This window comes from Suncus etruscus, chromosome 13 (genome assembly GCF_024139225.1).
Source record: "Suncus etruscus isolate mSunEtr1 chromosome 13, mSunEtr1.pri.cur, whole genome shotgun sequence".
NCBI lineage: Eukaryota > Metazoa > Chordata > Mammalia > Eulipotyphla > Soricidae > Suncus > Suncus etruscus.
The window spans coordinates 93,158,871-93,183,216 of NC_064860.1; the positions used below are offsets into that span (position 1 = coordinate 93,158,871).

At 40.0% G+C, this 24,346-nt stretch overlaps 1 protein-coding gene and 2 non-coding genes across 3 annotated transcripts in view; 1 reads left to right on the forward strand and 2 right to left on the reverse strand.

Moving 5' to 3' along the window:
• Nucleotides 1-24,018, reverse strand: part of TBC1D23 (TBC1 domain family member 23) — a 63,851-nt gene extending 39,833 nt beyond the window's left edge. The window contains exons 1-5 of the mRNA XM_049785389.1: nucleotides 23,956-24,018; nucleotides 11,095-11,206; nucleotides 8,231-8,336; nucleotides 6,680-6,884; nucleotides 2,247-2,370 (exon numbers count right to left, since the gene is read on the reverse strand). Of these exons, the coding sequence (XP_049641346.1) occupies nucleotides 2,247-2,370; nucleotides 6,680-6,884; nucleotides 8,231-8,336; nucleotides 11,095-11,206; nucleotides 23,956-24,008 (600 nt within the window). The 5' untranslated portion in view covers nucleotides 24,009-24,018. The remainder of the gene's footprint in view (nucleotides 1-2,246; nucleotides 2,371-6,679; nucleotides 6,885-8,230; nucleotides 8,337-11,094; nucleotides 11,207-23,955) is intronic.
• On the forward strand, nucleotides 12,946-13,069 carry LOC126026436 (small nucleolar RNA SNORA40). Its single transcript, XR_007501708.1, has one exon. It is a non-coding gene; the product is annotated as a small nucleolar RNA SNORA40 (small nucleolar RNA).
• On the reverse strand, nucleotides 17,183-17,353 carry LOC126026994 (U1 spliceosomal RNA). The gene has a single exon (XR_007502174.1). It is a non-coding gene; the product is annotated as a U1 spliceosomal RNA (small nuclear RNA).
• Nucleotides 24,019-24,346: the final 328 nt, after the last annotated feature.

The following is a 24,346-nucleotide window of genomic DNA, read 5'->3' on the forward strand; positions in this document are numbered from 1 at the left end:
AGATATTCTCTTAGCACCTTTTTCTAACATTCTTTTATCACTTAATCATTGTTTAAAAAATTATTTTACAAAAATTTTTAAAATTTACTTTGGTTTGGGGCTATCTCTGAAAGTACTCAGGGTTTACTCCTAGCTCAGTGCTCAGGGATTACTCTTGGAGAGGCTCTGGGATCAAACCTGGGTCAGCTGCATGCCAGGCAAGCACCCTATACCTGCTGAAGTATATCTCTCTGAAACAGTTTAGAAAGATTCTTTTTGTTTTGTTTTTTTGTTTTTGTTTTTTGGGCCACACCCGGCAGTGCTCAGGGGTTACTCCTGGCTGTCTGCTCAGAAATAGCTCCTGGCAGGCATGGGGGACCCTATGGGACACTGGGATTCGAACCAACCACCTTTGGTCCTGGATCGGCTGCTTGCAAGGCAAATGCCGCTGTGCTATCTCTCCGGGCCCTAGAAAGATTCTTAATGTTAACTTAGATTCTCAGTGACTGAAAAAGTCTCAAAGTCCCCAAAAGATACACAAGGGAATCCATAAGATCAAAACTATTTTCATAAAAATAGAATGTAATTCCATTTGTCATATTCATTTCTAGCACCACTGGAAAATAAAAATTTCCATTGTACCATTACAGAGTATCGATAAAAGCAAATAGAATCTTCCTATGTGCTGTAATTATGAGATTTACAAAAATAAAACAATGTCATTATTCTCACTCATTTATTTTCTTATAAAAAATGCTGTTTGTTATAAAGTTTGGGCTATGTTAATATATAATAAATTGAACGTTACTTTTATTTGGGGGAGGTCACACCTGGCAGCGCTCAGGGGTTACTCCTGGTTCTACACTCAGAAATCGCTTCCGGCAGGCTCGGAGACCATATGGGATGCCGGGATTCGAACCACCGACCTTCTGCATGCAAGGCAAATGCCTTACCTCTATGCTATCTCTGCGCCCAACGTTTCTTTTGTGTGTGTGTGTGTGTGTGTGTGTGTTTGTGTGTGTGTGTGGTTTTTGGGTCACACCCAGCAGTGTTCAGGGGTTACTCCTGGCTCCAGGCTCAGAAATTGCTCCTGGCAGGCACGGGGGACCATATGGGATGCCGGGATTCGAACCGATGACCTCCTGCATGAAAGGCAAATGCCTTACCTCCATGCTATCTCTCCGGCCCCCAAACGTTACTTCTAAATAAATGTGAATACTTATCATTTCTTTCCATTTCTTATCAACAACATAAAATATTGTTCCTCAGCAAATGATGAACAAAAGAGACCAAATGCTTGAGAACTGCTGATATAGAATAATAAAACTTCCAACTAAAAATACAAATATAAAAGAGAAGAACACTGGGATATACTTTATATTATTTTATATTAATCATTTAAAATTCCTAAGTGATTTTCTTCATGAGTGCTTGTCAAATTTTAAGGAAATTATTTATTTTAGAGGGAACATTTCCATCGGTGGGAGCAAAAGAGAGAAAGCATATAGTAACTAGGATCAAACTTGAGGCCCTGCACATGCAAGACATATGCTCTACTTCTTTTAGGTATCTTCCTGGCAATCCCACAAAATTTTAAAGTGAATTGATATAGAACATATATTTATGTATATTATGTGCATGCATTTATAATTGTTAGGCATATATTGCATATTCTATATGTACAGAAATATATCACATACATGTACAAATCAAACAAGACATATCAAATAAGAAAAGATCACACTTCACATTAAGTAATCTGAATTGGACCAGAAAGACAACTCAATAGGCAGAGCACAAGCTCCATAATAAGGAGAGCCCCAGGTTCAATCCAAAGGTACTAATGTATAGGCCCCCAAGCACAACGGGCATGGCCCAGGAATAATAGTAATAATCTAAACTAACATAAAGAGCAAAAGAACTATTCTAATGTGTCAATAATTTTATTCCTTTAGTTTAAATTTCAACAGTTTACACTTTAGCACCTCTTTTCTCTTCCTGAAGGTTAAAAAAATATCTAACTGTTGGGGCCAGAGAGATAGTACAACAGACAGAGCTCTTGCCTTGCATATGGCTCTCCTGGATTTGATCTCCAGCATCCAGTATGGTCCCCAAGTACAGCCAGAAGTGACTCCTGAGTACAGAATCAAGAATAACTCCTGAGCACCATTGGGTGTAACCCCAAAAACCAAGACTAAAAACAATCATCTAACTATAATTTAGGTAAATCTATTTTTCATTAAGTGTTCCTACTTTCACTTTATTACCCAGTTGAGTGCATAGGAGTCTGGAGTAATTTTCTTTGTATCAAGAAAAGAACAAAGCTCAGGCTCATGATATTGGATGAGTAATCGGAAAAGATGAAATGGTCTCCCCTTCATTGAACAATCCCTAGAAGAGAAACAAGTTTTCTTGTATTAACACATTTGAAGTAATCATATCAATAATCAGTCCTCTTAAAATGCCATATACTGTCCTCTGTCCCAGAACACCCAAAAGAAGACCACCACATGACTGCAAATCTACCTGATATAACCAAACAGAATTCTGCTAACCACTTTCAATACATCTGTCTTAACAGAAAGCTTGAACAAACTGCAGGTCCACAGCCACTAGGAAGAAATTCTCTAAGTGAAACAAGGTAGCACTCAAGTGGAAGGACTACAAGCACCATTGAATACAGGAGGATCCCCTAACCTAGGACCCCCAAACCCATGTTTCTCAAAGCTGCATGTATTTTTCCTCAAAGACTGCACACTGTAATCTTCTATAAAAAAAAAAACCTGAAAAATACTGAAGCTGAATCTCAGTCTAACATATTATTTTCATTTTGTCCTAGTTGTAGTCTGGCCTGAAATAGTAAAAATATCTACCAAGTCCTGAAGGAGTTCCGTACCTTGCTTCCTGCCAAATGAATGAAACACTTCTAGGAACACCAGGTTAGCTCCACAGTTTACTGGAAGTGCCTTTCAGTAGAAGAAAAGCCTGAAAAGGCTAGAGATAAGCACTTCAGAATACAAGTTTTCTCCACCATCCAAAAGCAGATTGTTCATTATTGGTATAATCTGGTAGGTAATTTGGGGGGGGGGGGAATTTAAGAATGCAATCACAATTATTTTATATGAAAAAAGTTTTAAGAGTTATCCAGTACAAAAAATAACCTACCAAAATCATGCCAAACAGGAACTTCAACTTTGAGACAGAGGGAGAAGTTTCCAGCCTTAGAAGTTGTTAATAAGGCTCAGTACCAGGCACTCACAGTGAACTCCTAGAGACTCCAAACACTAGCCTCAGGAATTCATTGTCCTCTTACCTACTTTTCTTGTGTTCTAAATAATCTGTAAAACAGTAACCATCTCTAGATGTAAAATAGGGAATTGTTGGGAGGGCTTTGGTCACTTTGGCAGTGATGTGGTGCAGTAACCATATGTCTATACTGTAAATGTAGCCACGTTATCTATAATAAGATAATTAAAATAAAAATAACACAACCGTAATAAAAATTAGTATTTCCTGAAGAATACCATGTTCCAAACGCTGCAATATGCACTTCATAAAGTTCTCATTTTAACTTTATGAGCAGTCCTATGAAATAGATATCATCCTCATCTCTCATTTAATAGATGAGAACACTGAGGCCTGGTTACGACCAGGCACCGTACTAAAGGTCATAAAGCTCAACAGGATGGAAATAAAACTTATACGCAAAAGGATTTCCACTGGGCCCCCATGACCCACAGCTGTAGGACTATCTTTGCTAATTAATCTTTTCCTAAAATAAACACTTGAAACTTTAACCCCACTAGGGTGTTTGTTTCCTTTATCCTCTTATATCAACTTTTGCTTTAAGCATAAAAAAAATAAAGACATGCACAAAAATGACATTAAGTCATTTTGCCATTCCATCCTTTCAGATAAATGATTTGATATTTCAGGTTATATTCTGTTAGGAATATCTAGCAAAAAAAGCATGTTATAAAGAAACTTTTTTAAAAAAGGCTTACAATATGTTAATGAAATGAATGTCACAGATTTAAAACAAAAACATGGGGGCCGGAGAGATAGCATGGAGGTAAGGTATTTGCCTTTCTTTTTTTTTTTTTTTTGGTTTTTGGGCCACACCTGGCGGTGCTCAGTGGTTACTCCTGGCTGTCTGCTCAGGAATAGCTCCTGGCAGGCACGGGGACCATATGGGACACTGGGATTCGAACCAACCACCTTTGGTCCTAGATAGGCTCCTTGCAAAGCAAACGCCGCTGTGCTATCTCTCCGGGTCCAGGTATTTGCCTTTCATACAGAAGGACGGTGATTCGAATCCCGTATGGTCCCCTGTGCCTGCCAGGGCAATTTCTGAACCTAGAGCCAGGAGTAACCCGAGTGCTGCCGAGTGTGGCCCAAAAACAAAAAACAAATAAAACAGAAACATCAATAACGTTTTAAAGTACTTTTCAAGTGAGAATTATGAAAAATAATTTCTGGGGCCTGAGAGAGCACAGCAGTAGGGCAATGGCCTTGCATGTGGCCGACCTGGGAGGGACCCAGTTAGATTCCTGGCATCCGATATGGTCCCCCAGTGGTCAGCAACCTGCGGCTCTCGAGCCACATGTGGCTCTTTACACTTTTAATTTGGCTCTTCTGTGTGCCGGGTGGGCGCTACAGGAGTCAGGACTCTGCTCCTCGCCTCCGTCAGTGCGCGCCCTGTGTGGCTCTCAAAATAAATTTCAATCGTGGTTTTGGCGAGATTTGTCTCGGTTGAAAAAGAAGGTTGCCGACCACTGCCTCAGCCTGTCAAGGGCAATTTCTGAGTGCAGAACCAGGGGTAATCCCTGAGCATCACTGGGTGTGGCCCAAAACCAATCAATCAATCAATAAAGTTTAAAAAAATAAAAAGAATTTCTACAAATCCAAGATCTGGGGTTAATAGTAAAAAAGTATGGCCCTTGATCTTTTTTCTTGGTTTTTGGGTCACACCCGGCAGCGCTCAGGGGTTACTCCTGGCTCTATGCTCAGGAATCACTCCTGGCAGGCTCGGGGGACCATATGAGCTGCTGGGATTCGAAACACTGTCCTTCTGCATGCAAGGCAAGTGCCTTACCTCCCTGCTATCTCTCCGGCCCCTGATCTATTTTTTTTAATACTGAAGATAATAGAGGTATTTAATTAGAAAAAGCCTAAACCTGATCAATCAGATGCCCCGAAACAGAAATAAATGCATACTGGTATAATTATCTCTCCTTTTTTTTTTATTATCTCTCCTTTTAATCTAAATACTTGACTCACTTAATAAATGCAGATGAAGGACTGCTAAGACAAGACACAAAAAGAGTAGTAAACAGAGAATAGAACATAATTTATAAGAACTGCCAAGTTTGTGGCCACATATTGAAGAAAAATGAGTATCTTGGGGAGTTGGCCAACACAACAGCAACATTCATTTTCTAGCTAGGAAGTCTGTGTGATACATTCTAACATGTTACACATTAATCTATAATTAAAAATATAGACTCTAGTGGAGTTCTCCCACTTTGTGGGCTGTGTTCTATAAAGAAGTGTTACCACGATCCTGGCTAGCGTACTGTGTTACATGTGCAAACGTGTGTTCCACAATTCCACTACCACATTATTACAAATTAACATCATATGCCTTGCTGTTAACAGCTCTATTATAAGGAGAGGGGATAAGACATCAGCTAAAACAGCAGTTGAGAGAAGACTTCAAGTTATTGCACAAAAACTCCAAAATATAAATTTCTGACTCAGCTCTACTTTAAGTATAGCCCTGTCCTTCAGCAGTTTTAGGGGGCTAGTTTTCCTTACATGAAGGACTATGGCCTTCAAGTAACACAGAAGTTTTCCATTTTAGTGTATATTACAGTCATCTGGAGAGTTTTAGAAAGTTTGGTTAGGCTCTGCCTTACTCAGCCTATTCGAAATCTTCAAGAACCCATATGTTTTAAAAGTTCTTTAATTAAACATACATTTGTCCACATATATACAAATTGCCACTAAGCACATTCTTATTCATCAGCATAGCTAAAATAAAAATAATAACAATAACAAATAAAGTTTTTGAGTGTAGATAAATTGGGATATTCATAATTATTGGCAGTTGTTGTGGAAATTCTGTCAATTTCTCAAAAGGTTAAACATAGACTTGCCATGTATGTATCCAGCAATTTCTATGCCTAGGTACATAGTCAAGAGAAATGAAATTACATGTCCGCATAAAAATGTGCACACGACTGTTTAGTAACAGACTGAAAAGAATGATCCAATACTCATCAACTATTGAACAGATAAATAAAACACATACAATGAAATCTAACTCAGAAAAAATGAAACCACAACAAATATGAAATAATATGACTCTTTAAAACTTTACACTGGATAAAATAATTTCACAAAAGACCATATATTATGATTCCAAATATATAAAATGTCCAAAATAAGTAAATCCAGAGACAAAAAGTGAATTAATGGTTGCACAGGGCAACCATAAATAATAACTATGGCTCAAATAACTGTGCCATAAAGATTATTTGTGGCAGAGCCATAAATAATAGCCATAGTTCAAATAACTTGGAAAAGTTTCTGACACTTTACCATCAAAGACTACTAACTCTTTTAATAAAAAGACTTCAAAAAATAAATTAGACTTTGATTCACTTAAAAAACTATAACAGTTAAAATGACAGTTTACCTGGGAATGTATTTATTCATGATAGCATAAAAGCAGTTGTATAAATCACTGCGAGGCAGTTGAAGATGCACCAGTGGTTTGAGAAGATGTATCCAGCTAAGGGATGTGCTGTATTTAATATTACGTGATTTACAATAAAAGGTAATAACAGATTCAATATCCAAAAGTAATTCTGCTGCCTTCTCTTCTGGCACTGAAAGTTGGTCTAGAAAATAAGCATCAGAATAAAGTTACCAAGGACCTGTCCGTGCTCACTACTGGACATAACATTTGCTTACAAAGACACAAAATTACATTCATGCATCTACATCATAAGATGGAAAAAAATAAAGTACGGTTTTCCTTATACTTATTCAGTACATACTGGCTATTCTAGTATTAGATGACTTAACTGACGTGCATGTTAAATAAAAGAATAAATGATCTGAAGTACAGAGGTATAAAAGGCAGTATAACCCATATTACTGGTAAACAAAAGTGTTTTCTAAACAATAAATATATATCTACCCCATGGTAGGGAGCTACAGTAAAGCTTTGTCAAGAAAAGGGAAAGAAATTCATTTTACATCACCAAATTCCCTTTTCTTTGCCCACATCACCAATATTATTCTGTTGTATTTAGTAAACAAAATTCTATTTAAATTTAACTGAAATATCAGGGAAAGAGAAACAAAAAGATTGCAACAGATGAACTAAAAAAAATGAAATTAACACTGACAAAGTCCTCACAGGATGACTGGAAACCATTTACTATAGTTTTTCCCTCTCTTTTTTGAGGGGAGAATTGGGGGAGTCCTGGACGGGACAGTGTTAGAAACCAAACATCAAACCCATGCAAGGCAAGGCAAGTGTTTTACCACTGAACCACACCTCTGATCCTCTCTATAGTTTTTCCTTAGCAGATGACTATATATAATTTATAGGTATACTCTTAATCAAGACTTCCCTTTACTATGAGGACTTATACTATCATAGAACTCTTTAAAAACTGCGAAGAGGGGCCGGAGAGATAGCACAGCAGTAAGGCATTTGCCTTGCATGCGGAAGGTCGCTGGTTCGAATAACGGTATCCCATATGGTCCCTCGAGCCTGCCGGGGGTGATTTCTGAGCATAGAGCCAGGAATAACCCCTGAGCATTGCTGGGTGTGACCCCCCCCCCCAAAAAAAAAACTGCGAAGAAATTGCAAATGCAGGGCCAGAGAGATAGTACAGAAAGTCAGGTACCTGCCTTACATGCAGCCATTCCCTAGCACCACAAATGCCCAGTTCCTAGTAGTGACTGCCAGCAGTAACTCCTGAGCAGAGCCAGGAAAAATTAGCGCCAACCCCACCTCCCCAAGTGAAAGTACATTTTCATTTTCATTTGTAAGGCAAAACAAACTCTAAAACAAAGGTTTACTTTCTTGAAACATTTAAAATTTTTTTCATTTAAATCTTTAAAGAAAAATCCCATAAATTAAAAAAAAATTCTATAACTAAAGATCAGTGTTCGATATTTCTCCATCCAAAAATTATTTCCAAAACTTGTCACTGAAAATTATTAAACTTACCAATCAACTCCAAACAATCTTTGTGAATAGCACTTTGTTCTGGCAAGTCTAAAATACCATCCCATGATGCCAAACTATCACCTTTTCCTGCAACGTTTAGAGCAATCTAGAAGAAAGATTAAAAAAATACAACTAGTTTCACATTGTTTCTCATTCTTCAACAATATGCTGTACTGATATAAAGGTCTGAAAACAGGGAAGATTATAAAACAATATTTTCTGTGTTCCATAAACGCTGTATTCTTAGCTATTTCACAACGAAGCAAAGCAATTATTTTTAGACCTCTTAAATTTTACAGCTTCATGTCAATCCAACAAAATGAATTACAGATTAAAATTTTTATATAATTGCATGTGAAAATTTCTTTCAAATAAGCATCACTAGTATTACAGATTAAATATCTATGGACCCCTTCAAAATGACATGCTAAAATCCGAAGTCCATGTGATGGTATTAAAGGTGACCTCTGGGGGTGTGATTAGGATTATTGCCCTTATAAAATGAGACATCGGAGTCCCCTTGCCCAGAACAGCGATGTTAGGGCACATTAAGGAATTACTATTTTTTTTTATTATGTACATCTTAAAAGCCTTTACTTCTTAAGTAATAAATTTGTTGTTGTGGGGCTGGAGAGATAGCATGGAGGTAAAGCGTTTGCCTTTCATGCAAGAGGTCATCGGTTCGAATCCCAGCGTCCCATATGGTCCCCTGTGCCTGCCAGGAGCAATTTCTGAGCATGGAGCCAGGAGTAACCCCTGAGCACTGCCGGGTGTGACCCAAAAACCACAAAAAAAAAAAAAAAAAAATTTGTTGTTGTGAAGCTAGAGTGAGTAAGGTGCTTGTCTTGCAAGTTGATGATTTGGGTTTGAAGACTAGCATCTCAGATGGTACCTCAAGCCTGCCAGAAGTGAACCCTAAAAATTGCTGGGTGTGACTCCAAAACAAAACAAAAAGTGTTACCATTGATAGGAACAACATTCAGCATTGTTCTAGGGCTCCACATCCCTATGCTATGTATGCTGTGTGCTCAGGCCAGTGATGCTTGGGCTTAGCAGTGCTGAGGGACCACTAGGGCCATATTAGGTGGTACCGGGAGAGAGGAAGGGGAATGCATGTAGTCATGGAAATCCTACTCAGGGTCTCACAGGGTAGGCCTGTGCCTAACACCTGAATCACACTTAGACCCCAAATCCTTTAAGACGATCCTGGGGCCAGAGCAATAGCATAATGGTAGGGCATTTGCTTTGCATGCGGCTGACCCAGGACGAATCTGAGTTCAATTTCCGGCATCCCATATGGTTCCCTGAGTCTGCCAGGAGCGATTTCTGAATGCAGAGCCAGGAATAACCCCTGAGCACTGCTGGTGTGGTTCAAAAACAAACAAAAAAAGGGAGGGTGGTACCTATCATTTTCCTGGTCATTAGATTATAGAACAGGGAAGATTACAGATAGGAAAGAAAATGAGGGGAAGAAGTAAGAGACAGATGGGAGGTAACAGATAAGAGTTGGTGAGCTCCCACACATAGATAGAACAGAACTGAGATATTCTGAATCTGAACCACAGAGCCAACAACAATGAAAGCATGAGATCCAGAGCTGGAGCACAGTAGTAGGGCATTTGCCTTGCATGCGATCCAGGACGGACCTGGGTTCAATCCCCGGCATCCCATATGGTCCCTGGAGCCAGGAGCTATTTCTGAGTGCAAAGCCAGGAATAACCCCTGAGTGTCACAGGATGTGGCCCAAAAAGCAAAAAAACAAACAAACAAACAAAAAAATTCCTATTGAATTATTTTAGTAAACTATCAAGGATTTACTTTCACATAATACAGTGGAGGACCCAGATAGTAAGGAAAGAGATTAGTGAACCTGCCTTGAAATGAGATCCCAGGCACCACATGTGGTCCTCCAAGCACCATCCAAAGAGATCTCTGAGCAGAGCCAGGAGTAAAGGTCTGAGCACTACTGAGTATGGCCCCAAAATCAAACAAGAACAAAGTATAAAGCAATATTCTAAGATATACACATGACAGATAATAGGTGGTCTTTATTATCCTTTGCGTTGATGTATGTTTTAAAAAAATAACAATATATGTGCACTGGAGAAAAGTTGAAGAGGAAAATAAAACCAAGGAAAAATGTAATTACAACACTTAATTCGCCTCCATCCCCTATTTAAAAATCACTAAAACATGAGGCCGAAGAGATAGCACAGCGGTAGGGCGTTTGCCTTGCATGCAACTGAACCAGGACTGACCTGGGTTTGATCCCCCGATTGCCATATGGACCCCCGAGCTTGCCTGGGGCTATTTCTGAGCACAGAGCTAGGAATAACCCCAGAGTGTTGCCAGTGTGACCCCAAAACCACTAAGATAATTCTATAATTACAACTATACAGTCTATTTGTTCAATGGTTTAGTCTCCATTTTCAGTAAACAATGTTAATAAATTACATCACTTTTTTTTTTTTTTTTTTTTTTTTTTTTTGGTTTTTGGGCCACACCCGGCTGTGCTCAGGGGTTACTTCTGGCTATCTGCTCAGAAATAGCTCCTGGCAGGCATGGGGGACCATATGGGACGCTGGGACTCGAACCAACCACCTTAGGTCCTGGATCAGCTGCTAGCAAGGCAAACTCCGCTGTGCTATCTCTCTGGCCATTTCTAATGGCTGCCATGAAAACATTACCATTCAAAACCTAAATATACTAAACACAACTGCAATATACATTAAGTTGCTGCTTGATAAATGTTTAAAATAAGCATCAGAAACATAAGGTAACAAAATATTCTGCAACTAAAATAGCTAAAAATAAACATTCTTAAACGTTATTATTGAATAATTTTATTTTTAGTTGCTAATTACCTTCCAGACTTTGGCCCTCAGGTCAGCAGGCAGGGTTCTACCCTGAATTATATTTCTCAAAGTCTCAAGATCACAGCCTCCAGCCTCCAGAGCTTCTTCAAGATCTTTTTCCCTAAGCAAAACAAAAGCAAAATTCCTACTCACTAGATTTTACTACTTACTCTTTTATATTTTATTCATCTTTAAGTATAGTCTATATAATACTGTATCTAAGAATAAAAGGTTATGGGTAACCAAAATGTAATGTCATGGTACTTGTTTTCTTAAAAGGGAATCTAAGGTTTCATTCAATGTAGTCTTATTTTGTATCTAGCTCTAAAAGGCAAGAAGGCTGACAGCAATGACAAGCAGTGACAACAGCAGTATTTACGGTAGTAACAATCACTAACACTTTATATAGCATTTACTTGGTCCTATTTTAAAGACACATTCCAAACATTTTTTGTTTGTTTGGGCCACACCAGCCTGTGCTCAGGGCTTATGGGGTTTCTAGGGCTTACTTTTAGTTCTAGGCTCAGAGATCATTCCTACAAAGGCCAGGGACCAATTGGGGTGTCAGTGGCCAAATTCAGATCAGTCCCATTTGCCTTATCCACTGTACTATTTATCCGATCCCCAGTTACATTTTGTATATTTAACTTTTAAATTCTTGTGATAGATTAAATTATTGCCCCCAATTTACAAATCAGAAAAATTGAGATGAAACAGTAAAGGAACCAAAAAAAAACCTCTAATATATCACTATTATATATGAAATCAAAATAATATGACATGAAATATATCATTACATAGTTAGAGTCTACTATGGCTAACATGAAAATTAAATGTGACATTTATATTTATATTTTATAGCACATTGTTACAACAATAATTAAAAATGGAAACTTTCGCATGTGTTGTGTCCTGGGCTTGATCCCAAGAGCCACTATAAGTAATGAACATAAATTTTCACTAAGATATTAACTGCTTTTTAACCAAGAAATAGTCGCTTAAAACATTAAATTCCTGGGGCCGGAGAGATAGCATGGAGATAAGGCGTTTGCCTTTCATGCAGGAGGTCATTGGTTCGAATCCCAGCGTCCCATATGGTCCCCCATGCCTGCCAGGAGCAATTTCTGAGCCTGGAGCCAGGCACTGCCGGGTGTGACCCAAAACACACACACACACACACACACACACACAACCAAAAACCAAGAAACACAACATTAAATTCCTGGGATCGGAGGGATAATATAGCAGGTAGGACACTTGTCTTGCACACAGCCAACTCAGATTCAATCCCTGGTACAGTCTCTTCAAGGCTTCTCAGGACTGATTCCTAAGTACAGAGCCGGAAGTAAGCCCTGAGCATTGCTGAGTATAACCACCCATCCACCCCCCCAAAAAAAACATACTAAAAAAATGTCCTTGTTAAAAAATATGAAATTCTCTAAGAACTCTCACAAGTTGAGGTTTTACACTGTTGTCAGTAATATTTTAGTATACAATAAGAAATCTATACAAATAAAAACCCATAACTCAGCCAATACCCAAATTCTTTAAGCAGCCTAAAAGGCAAAATATTCCATTAGGTTTACAAAGCCCAGTTTTTGCCACATTTTTGTGGTTTTAATGAAAATAAATTAGACCCATTCTAATTCTCAATAAACCCAGGTAAATTCCCTTTCCTACTTATAGGATTCTAAATGTTTAGCTTAAATGTACAATTGCCTGTTATAGCTCTCCTAAAAGAAAAGAATTCAGTGAAAATGTAATCATTTGGGACTGGATGATAAACATAACAGCAGTGATCGTATTTGAAAGATTTCTTAATAAAATTACTATAAACTCCTATGATCAAAGAAAGATCCCAGCACTGGTGTGAGCTTCGTTTGATATGTGGACAAAGACTTTGAGACAGGTATAAAACTAAATACTCTTCTGCAACCCGGAGGTCACTGATTTATGAGTTCTGATACAGATAAGAAGGAATACTATACGTAGTATATAATATGTCATATAACTAATTACCATATAAGAAATATTTTGTTTTATAAGATTTTTCTGTTTGGGAGCCAGAGTTATAGTGCAACAGGTATGGCATTTTCCTTGCACACACATCTTACCCAGGTTCAATCCTGGCAAATGTTATGGTTCCCTGAGGTGGCTAGGAGTGGTCCCTGAGCACATAGCCAAGGGTAGACCCTGAGCACAGCTAGGTGTGGCCCAAAACAAAAAAAAATTATTTTTGCTATACAGTCAACCAAATGTTGCACTGGAAAGGAAGAGAAAGATTTCAAATCTACTACTGAGAAATGATTGAGATAGATTAATAAACACTAGGGCTTCTGTATTCTACTCTGGCCAAAAAGTAAAAAATAGCCAATTTAAATTTGAAAAATGTTAACTATGAAACGAGTATTAAAAAGGAATCATTTAAACTGGAATTGAAAAGTTTAAATAATTAACATGTACATTATAAATACCAATTGAGTTAAAATTATTTTATCATTCAATTGAAATAACAGTTCTTTTTTTCTGTGCAACAGTCTTGATTTCTTTTTGAAATAGCTTTGTTAAATTCTTTATTATTCCATACAACAAAGTTATTTTTGGGCAAAGTGCCCAATCCTAAAAATACTTCTACAATCCTAACAACATAGAAACACATCTCTGTTGATACAGCTGTTTTGAATTCTTTGATGTCGTCACCAGGGAATCACAGACATGTTCCATACAAAGCCTAGAACTTCTTTGGATAAATGTTCTACCCTATGCTAGTAAAAGACACTTCTCAGAAACTAAATAATTTAAAAAGCAATGCTATCTCCTAAACAAAATGTTCTGAAAGTTGATCTAGTAGACCTTCAACAAACAGCACAAATGTGCAGGTGCAAAGAGTGAAGAGCTAACACAATGAAGTCAAGTCATTCCAAAAAGGACCAAGTTCCTCACGAAAGATACAAACTCAATGGCTCACAGATTATTTCTTCCTCTACAGCAGCTGCATCTCTCAACCTTTCTCCAAGCATTACCTCCCTCAAACTTTGTTTCCTTCCTGTGGCCTTGAATTCGCACAATTTCACCATGTGCCTCCTGGAATATCCTGGGAGGTCATATAAAGTCCCTGGTTGAGGGGCCGGAGAGAAAGCACAGTGTAAGGGCGTTTGCCTTGTACAAAGCCAATCCAGGACGGACGGTGGTTCGAATCCTGACATCCCTATGGTCCTCTGAGCATGCCAGGAGTGATTTCTGAGCTAGAGCCAAGAGTAACCCCTGAGTGCCACTGGGTATGACCCCAAGCCAAGAGTGATTTCTGAGCACATACTCAGGAGTAATCCCTGAGCATCACAGGATGTGGGCCAAAAACAATAAAAGGGAAGGGAAGGGAGGGGAAGGGAGGGGAGGAGAGGGGAGGGAAGGGAAGGGAAGAAAAAAATTTAAACAAGAAAAGGAGTTCCCCTTTTCTAATATTTTGTGGTAAGATCACCTTATATAAGCATTGTAATCTAACTGCAGCAAGACAATATGACTAAATCTGTAAGAAATTTAGCGTTCAGGAGCCAGAGAGCTAGTACAGCAGTTAGGACATTGGCCTTGCACATGGCCTACTCAGGTTAGGTTTACATTATTCTATAATGGTTCCCTGAGCACTGTGAGGAGTGGATCCTGAGTGCAGAGCCAGAAGTAACCCCTGAGTATTGAGAGTTATAGCCCAAAAGCAAAAGAAAAAAGGGGGGGGGGGTGCAGTGTTTATATTCAAGCTACCAACTGAATCAGATTTTTCATTCTCAACCAAATAAGTAAATTCTATAGAATACGAATGCACTTGTACAATGTAACTTAAGGGGGTACAGACAGGGAAGCATTAATTTTCAACCAAACTAGGAATTCCTAAATGCTTCTAGGATTAATCATTTTAATTTGGAAAAACAATTTCAATTTGAAGTTTTCCAAGTGTCACGAGACCCTGAGTCAATGGTTCACTGGTTCAAATCTGTGGCACCACATATGGTTCATGAGCAAATGTTAGGAAACACTCCTGAGCACAGAAGTTAGGAATAGCCCAGGAGTACAGCTGGTGTGATCCTCAAGCCTATCCCTCCTCCCAAATATTTTACAGAAAATGTACTACTAGAAAAAATTAAATATCACATTTTAAATTCCTCAATTACTTGGTTTTTAGCTACTTAAAGTGTTTTTCTTGTTTTAATCAATCCCCACTTATTCTAAATACAACAATCCATTGAGATATAGAATGATCAATAAATCTTTAGTTCAAAGATAAAAAAAATCTTATTTAGTTCAAAACACAAGATATGAAAACAACTCAAATATGTCCAATGACAAAGAATGGATAAATCATAATATATATACTACATACATACACAATGGAATCCTACAGAACTGTAATAAAGATGACATCTTGCAGTCTCCTGCAATCTGTGTGGAACTGGAGGGTATCCAGTTAACAAAGTAAGTCAGAAGGAAAAATATCAGACATTCTCACTCATTTGTGGTACATAAGCAAAACAAAAGAAAAGACAGTATGGAGCAATGACAATCCTTTGCCTCAGATTACAAAACTAAAGATTACCAAACAGTGCGTGTGTGTGGGGGGGGTGGGGTGGGGGGGTGGGAGAGGTAGCAATAAGGCAATGTGTGAACTAGAAGTAACAGAAGGACAGCAGTAGAGGACCTTGTGCATTTTGGTGTCTGAAAGGAGCAGTAAATGTAGATCAAAACCGTAAGAATTAGCAAACTGTAACCATATTACCTAAATTATAAGGGAAAAATTTAAATTATTAAATGCAAAAGTGAAGTAATAATACTTGGGTCTAGAGAGATAATACATAGGGGAAGGCACAGAACTGACCTGCGTTTGATGATTCTGGCAATCCATGGCACAAAAATATAAACACCCCAAGCCCCACCAGGATACAAAGCCAGGAGTAAACCCTGATCACTGCTGGGTAAAAATAAAGCATAAAATAAAAAAGTTTTAAAACTATTGGGGCTGGAGTGGTAGCACAGTGGTAGGGTATTTGCCTTACATGCGGCTGACCCAGGACTGACATGGGTTTGATCCCTGGCATCCCATATGGTCCCCCAAGCCAGGAGCAACATGGGTTTGATCCCTGGCATCCCATATGGTCCCCCAAGCCAGGAGCAATTTCTGAGTACAGAGCTAGGAATGCCACTATGTGTGGCCCCTCCAAAAAGTTTTAAAATTAACATAAAGTCGTAAATGCTTTAAAAATAGCCTGCAGGGGCTGGAGAGATAGCACGGAGGTAGGGCATTTGCCTTGCATGCAGAAGGACGTTGGTTCAAATCTCTGTATCCCAGGGGCCGGAGAGATAGCATGGAGGTAAGGCGTTTGCCTTGCCTACAGAAGGACAGCGGTTCAAATCCCGGCATCCCATATGGTCCCCCGAGCCTGCCAGGAATGATTTCTGAGCATAGAGCCAGGAGTAACCCCTGAGCTCCTCAGGGTGTGACCCAAAAAAAAACAAAAAAAAACCAAAACAAACAAATCTCTGTATCCCATATGGTCCCCAGCCTGCCAGGAGCGATTTCTGAGCTTAGAGCCAGGAGTAACCCCTGGGCGCTGCCAGGTGTGACCCCTCCCCCACAAAAAAATCCTGCACTCTTTCCCACATATGTTGGAAGGGTACAAAAAGCACCCTAGGGAACTGAAGAGAGAGCAAAGTGAGCAGGCTATTTGCTATGCATGTGGCAGATCTGGGTTGGATCTCTAGCGCCCCATAATGTTCTCAGAGCACACCAGGAATGGTTCTTGATCACAGAACCAGGAGTAAACCCTGTCCTCTACAGGGTGTGCCCCAAAACAAACAAAAAAACTGTTTATTCCTACTGGTATTTTATAGGGCAGTTTTGTTTGTTTTGTTTTGGTGAGTGTGTTATTTGTCTTCTCTAAAATGAGCACATATTTGCAAGGGTTAAAAAACAAGAGTGATAATTCTTTGTTTTGTTTTGGGGCCACACCCGGTGACACTCAGGGGTTAGTTAGTCCTGGCGATGCACTCAGAAATCGCTCCATGCACTCAGAAATCGCTCCTGGCCCCATGACCTAAGACTTTTTTTGGTCAGGGGAGAGCACGAACGCAGTCCTCCACTACCACAAATTATGCAGTGGAGTTTCCCACATTTGGGGAAATCGCGGGGGTCAGCACACCCGGAGTGCAATGTGCAATGGATGAGCCCCATTCTGGGGAAACCACCTTCGTGATCATGGTATCTCCCCTGCCAGGTAAGAAGTATATGACCCAAGACTTTAAATTCCTTCCATCACTCCTCCATCTCCCTGCTCTATTTAGAAAGCTGCACATTTCCAACACTGGGCTCAAATCAATTCTGCCTTCCTTGTTCTTACTACTGTGCTCAATCAGGACTCTGAAGAGAAACTATCATAATTTTTTTTTTGTTTGTTTTTCGGGCCACACCTGTTTGATGCTCAGAGGTTACTCCTGGCTAAGCACTCAGAAACTGTTCCTGGCTTGGGGGGACCATATGGGACGCCGGGGGATCGAACCGCGGTCTGTCCTACGCTAGCACTTGCCTCTAGTGCCACCTCGCCGGCCCCCATAATTTTAAGGTGCTATCATAAACGCACCATCTTCCATCAATGCTGGAAACATTCTACTCATCACTATTTTCAGCCCCCTCTACCATCCACTTGACACAAAGGATGATCTCTCACACCACAGAAGAAACAGGCCTACCGTTTCCAAACAAATATAAAAAGGAGGATCTTTTCTAAACTTTTCCTTTCTAAATTTTTCCTTACTTTAACCCCACTTTTTTTCTTTTATTTAAACTTGGTTATGAAATTGTTCATGATTGGGTTTCAGTCAAATCTCTCCCCTTTTCTCTTCTCTATTCCTCCCCCCCCCAATTGGGTTTCAGTCTTAAAATCTCTCTCCACTTCCTCTCTCTCTCCCTCTACCTGCTCCCTCCTCTCCCTCACACTATGATTTGCAATATTATTACTGAAGAGGTATTATGAATATCACTTTATCTCTTTTCAGCACCCAATTCTTGTCCAGAGTGATCATTCCCAACTATCACTGTCAAAGTGGTTCTTTTTCTCTTCTAATTGCATCACTTCCCTCCCACACACACCTTTTGGCAAGCTTCCTACCATGAAGAGTCCTCCTGGCCTCTGTTCCTATTATCTTTGAGTATCATTACCATGCTATTTTTTAATATCCCACAAATGAGAATAAACAGTCCATGTCTGTTCCTCTCCCCTCTGACTCATTTACTCTGCTTGATGCTCTTTTTTTTTTTTTTCTTTTTTGGTTTTTGGGCCGCACCCGGTAACGCTCAGGGGTTACTCCTGGCTATGTGCTCAGAAGTTGCTCCTGGCTTGGGGGACCATATGGGACACCGGGGGATCGAACCGCGTCGGTCCGTCCAAGTCTAGCGCAGGCAAGGCAGGCACCTTACCTTTAGCGCCACCGCCCGGCCCCCTGCTTGATGCTCTTCATGGCTATCCATGTATAAGCAAATTTCATGGCATCATGTTCCCTAACAGCTGTGTGGTTTTCCATTATGAAGATGTACCCATAGTTTCTTTATCGATTTATCTGTTCTTGAGCACTTGGGTTATTCTCAAATTCTTACCTTTATGAATACTGTTGCAATGAACACAGAAGTGCAGATGCCTTTTCTGCATTGTTTTTAGGCCATCTACGTTTACTCCCAAAAAGTGGTATTAATGGGTGGTATTAAAGCTCAATCTGTAGTTTTCTGAGAAAAATCTATATTGTTTTCCTAAACGGTTGGACCAGTCAACATTCTCACCAGCAGTGAATAAAGAGTCTCTTTTTCCCCACATCTGCGCCAGTACTGGCTAGTCTTGCTTGATCTTTATGCCAGTCTCTAGCGTGAATATTCTCATTGTAGTCTTGATTTGCATCTTCCTGTAATTAGTGGTGTGGAGCATTTTTTACAGCCACAGAAATTCTTAAGCAGATAGCATTTATAAAAAATATTATAGCACTAGAATTAAGGAATAAGCAGTCATTCTCAGCAACCAATGAGATGACCTGAATAATGCCCCACTGCTTATTCAACTACAGACTAACATTCCATCATCTGAACACACTGTAAGATTTCTAAAACATTTTCTAAAGACAAAGTTAGGTACCTTCCCTAAAAGTACTTTCCAGGTACTTTCAGCACTGAAAAATACAAAGAACCATATACTCTGATCATTTTTTCCTCAATTATTTCCATGTTTCTTTAAAGGGCCTATCCATGAGCTAGGACCTTTTTAAAAAGTCATCTCTCGGGGCCAGAGTGATAGCGCAATAGTAGGGCGTTTGCCTTGCTCACAACTGACCCAGGACAGACCTGGGTTCAATCCCTGGCGTCTCATATGATTCCCCAAGGCAGGAGCAATTTCTGAACGCATAGCCAGGAGTAACCCCTGAGCATCACCGGGTGTGGCCCAAAAAACAAAAAAGAAGTCACCTCTCCTTCTCTTTATAATTCAGCTGCCTAAAACAACAGCCTCTACCTATTTCCACTTACTCTCTCCTCATTCACCCAAACTCATCATAACTCTAAACTTGCTCCAATTCAGTAGTCAACTTTTTTTTTTACAGTTCTCAACCTCTTTATATATATATAGTGTTTTTAGATTTTCCTCAAAAAACTCACCATTGGCTTCTAGTAATTCTTCTCTGCTGCTCTCAAACACATCTTTGGAATTCTTTCCTCCCCTGAACCCAAGTACTTCCAATAAACATACATTGAACACCCAATTCTCACCAGTCACTGTGTGAGGCACTGGGGATCTAGCAGTGAAAAAAACTCCACTCTTTGGAGACCAGGCATAGCTCAGTGCTAAGAGTACATGCCTCACATGGGCAAGTTTCAGTTCATTTCCCAGCACCCCACACCTCCACATCAACCAAACAAATACACAATCCATATATGTGTGTATATGGATTACACACCAACACATATATACAAACATATATATATATATATATATATCCACAAGCACACACATGTTGGTTTTTTTGAGTCCAGACTATTGTGTAGCTTACATTCAGTTTTTCAAAGGTTCTAGCTCAAGTTTGAAATGAATCTGACTAAATAGGAGCAGTGGTGCAAGCTGTGAGGCGTCTGCCTTGCAAGCGCTAGCCTAGGACAGATCACGTTTCAATCCCCTGCCATCCCATATGGTACCCCAAGCCAGGAGTATTTCTGAACCCATAGCCAGGAGTGTTCCCTGAACATCAATGGATGTGGCCCAAACAAACAAACAAACAAAAAACAAAAAAAAATGAAAGCAGGATAACCATACAACTAAACTTTAAACTGTGCCTATCAAATAAGATGGCTGGGGCAGGGGAGAGAGGAAACCTGGGGACAAGGGTGGAGGGAATCTGACACTGGTGGAGGAACACTGTATGCCTAAAATTCAACTATGAATAACTTTGTAATTCAGTGTCTCTTAAAAAAAAAAAAAAAAAAAACAGAAACAGTTTCTCCCCTCCCCCCATGCGGTCTGTTTATATTGATATAGGATCGAAATATCTGAGCATGCTTAAGCCATGGCAAATTAGTTTGCCCACATATATAATTGACTTTGAACTACTATTTAAAATTCCAAAACGTCTAGCTAGTTGCAAATAGTAGCAAGCTGCATAACAGTGAGTAAGCAATGGCAAGGTGTACCTGTTGAATTGTGGTTTCCTGACTTACTGGTACTACCATATTTTAGATGATTTCATAATGTCTAGGTTGGGAGCATGAGCATCAAAGTTTATTCTCAACTTACTTCCTCAATAATGTTAGCGAATTGATTACAAATTGAAGATCACACCCAAACACGTCAGTTTCTGAATACTTTGTGAGATACTTAGTAGAAATGGAAATAGGACAACTTTGTTACAGATTCACTTGTACAGTAGATGCGAAAGAGTTCAATAGCATAACATATATTCTACAACGTATTTCTATTTTGCTTTGGGGGCTACTTCTGGCAGTGCTCAAAGGCTGGTGCTGGCTAAGTGCTCTGTAGGTCACCCAGTGATGCTCAGAGGTCACTCCTGGTTCTACACTCAGCAATTACTCCTGACAGTGCTGAGGAGACCATATGGGATTCTGGGATTAAACTCAGGTTGGCTGTGTGCCAGGTAATGTTCTACCTATCATACTATGGTTCTGATCCTGTATAAAATTTTTTAACAAGTTCAACCTTCCCTTTTCAAAGTTTAGGAATAAACTAAAGATACCACTAACAAACTATCAAAGACCAGAGATAAAATAATAAAAGTAATGACTTTATGGGACTTTCTACATAGCAACAAATCTACCCCATATGAGCTTAGATGGACTATAAGTTCTCAAGGCATTACAGAAAATTGAACAGTAATTGATGGTCAGATCAAAGTGATAGAACAAGGAAAGGTATTTATCTTACAAGATGTTGACCCGGTATGATCCCTGCCATCCCATATGATCCCCCCAAGACCCACAAGGAACAATTCCTTGAGTACTGAGCAATGATAATCCCTGTACCATTGCCAGGTATAGCCCCAAACAAAAACAAGTAATCGATGCTCATAAATGTGTCTCCATTAATTAGACTACAAATTCTTAGAGAACAGGGACCTAGTTTCATTCTTAAATATATAAAACTAGAAAATGAATAACCAACCCTAAGACACTAACACAAAACCAGTGGTTAGGGGAATCAAAATGTAGGTCTCCTCCATGCAAAGCTGCCCTCCAGCCCTGACGGCCATCTGCCTGGCCCCTCTAGCAACCATTCTTTCCAGTTTTGCCCATGCAAACCAGACAGAGGTTCACAATTCTAAACTAAAGCTACCTCGAAGACTCCATAAATCTGTAAATATTTCCCCTCCTGGTCTTCATTCACCTGATGACAGGCAATTTGTGACCCAACAATTCACCGAAAACAAACTGCATAAATTCTAGGCATTATTCTCCAAAACATTAGTTTTCCGTTTTCCATTAATAGGTTTTGCCCAGTAAGAGACTAACTGCCCCATCCAACATGTTGCTCACTAACCATGTGAGCAACTAATAGCTACTATTTAACATTTGAAATGCATGACTAGGTCATGCTGAAGAATAGGTTGTAAACCAAACATTGACATGCAAAAGTTTGGTACAAAAGTAATGTCAAAAATTTTACATTAGTTTTTTCAAACAATTATTACATATTTACATATTATTTTAGGTAGATTACGTAAAACTAGATACGATTAACTCCACCCCTTTCTTTTTAATATTTAAGATGGTTACTGGCTCATCTTGGACCGTGCTGGTCCAATTTCTAGTATTCAAGGTCTCAAACACCGCTGTTTCACAAAGCTTTCCCCAAATAACTGCTAGTGAAATAAATACATGGTTTCCACTTCCTCCTGAAACTCTCCTTTCTAATTCGAAATAACTGAATCAATTTTATTTTGTTAGGGAATATACTGGGTCATCAGTTCTGAATACAATCGAATTGAGGTGACCAGAAGTTTTCCTCCTACGCCTTAGAGAAAATGTATAAGGGTGATGCTTGATACCTATGAGATTAATACTTCCAATTACTGTTCTACTATCCCTTTACATTTTTTCATTTTTATTTAGAGATTAAAATCCCTGACTATATATAGTCAGTACAACTGGACTGTCCAGTTTTAGGACAGATCGCTAAAATAATTTCCTTTCCTCTAACACACTTTGCCCATGGAAGGGCCCAGCTTCCACTGCCAGGCCCTCCTACCTTCCTGTACACCAGTGCTTCTCAATTATTTTCTGTCATGACCCCCTAGGAAGAAGAAAACATTTTTCATGCCCCCTGCACGACTGTAAATAGTATATTAAAAAAAAAACTTTAACCTGCAAAACAAAAATATATATAGGAATTTGAGCTGATTTTTTAATCAGAGGTGATGTCTGGATTAATGGCTACAATGAGCACGTTTTGCAATGCATAGCTTTTCGAAGCGGGGTTTGAAGCAGGACACAGCAACTCTCAGCTCCAGAGACATACAGAGACATAAACACGGGGCTTAGCTTGTTATGACAGTGTTTGCCGAGGTCAAACGCGACCCCCTTTACGGAGCCTCGCGCCCCCCCTGGGGGGCGCCCCACTATTTGAGAAGCACTGCTATACACATAACGTCCAAAAATAGTTCCTTTTCTCTTGTGAGAAAAAAGGGGGGGGCCCAAACTGTGTACTATGAATATCAACCATTTCAAAAGCAGAAATCTTTTCTCAAAGATTAAATAGTAAGGAAAAAGTGACAACCGGTGCCAACAGTTGGAAAAGCCAACATGAGGTACATTAAAAAAAAAAAAAAAAAAAAACTTGCAGGGAAAAAAATGCCACTTATGTGGGAGGGACTCTCCTTCCAGGGTGGGTGTGTCGTCAGTTCCTGAACCCGCAAGCAAAAAGTGAAACTCGATCATGTCTTTCGATTTCGAGGGGGTCTTCCCCCCATCAGCCCCCCAAAGGGTCCCAAAAGAAAAGAGCTAGAGAAATGGCATTCACGAAACTTCCATCTTCTCCAGCCCACTTGCACTCTCTGGCCCCAAGGACGAGGACCCAATTAAGCCCTCCTCTTTGGACTTCAGTTTGAAAACGGAGGGTCGCAAGGTGAGACCCCCCCCCCAATGAAGGCCCGAGCACCCCGATCCCCTGGGCGTCCTGGATGAGGGGGACCAGCCGGGCCAGAGGGGGCGGAGCAGGCTCCATCCAGAACTCGACCGGACTGGGGTCCACGTCTGGAACCCAAACTGGGGGGTCCTGGAGGGTCCCGGGGACCGGGGCAGAGTCGAGTCGGGATGTCGTGAGAAACAGCCCCCCGGTTTTCACTCACCAGCCGTCGTCGCTCGAGGTTGGCAATGGCAGAACCTCCTCTCCTGCCGCCATTGCTGTTGACTTCCACGTCACTTTGCCGGAAAGCGCACCTGACGTCGCGACGTGTCGTAAAAATGAAATCTTTGGGAATTCCCTTACGGACTTGGCTCCAAGAAAAAAATAAAAGAGGGAGGAGGAGGAGGCAGGCGACTACAAGTCCCAGAATGCCGCGCGGCATCCAGGGGGCGGGGCTTGAGAGGAAACGCGCCCATTGGAGAGCCTCCTGGGTTTTTCTCTGTGTAGTTTCTGCATTTCAGTTTTTTGGCATCAGGTTTAGCCAGCAGGCAGGATTGAGTGGAAGGACGCGCGGGAAAGGGGAAGAGAGATGGAAATAGCACAGAGAAGGCGGT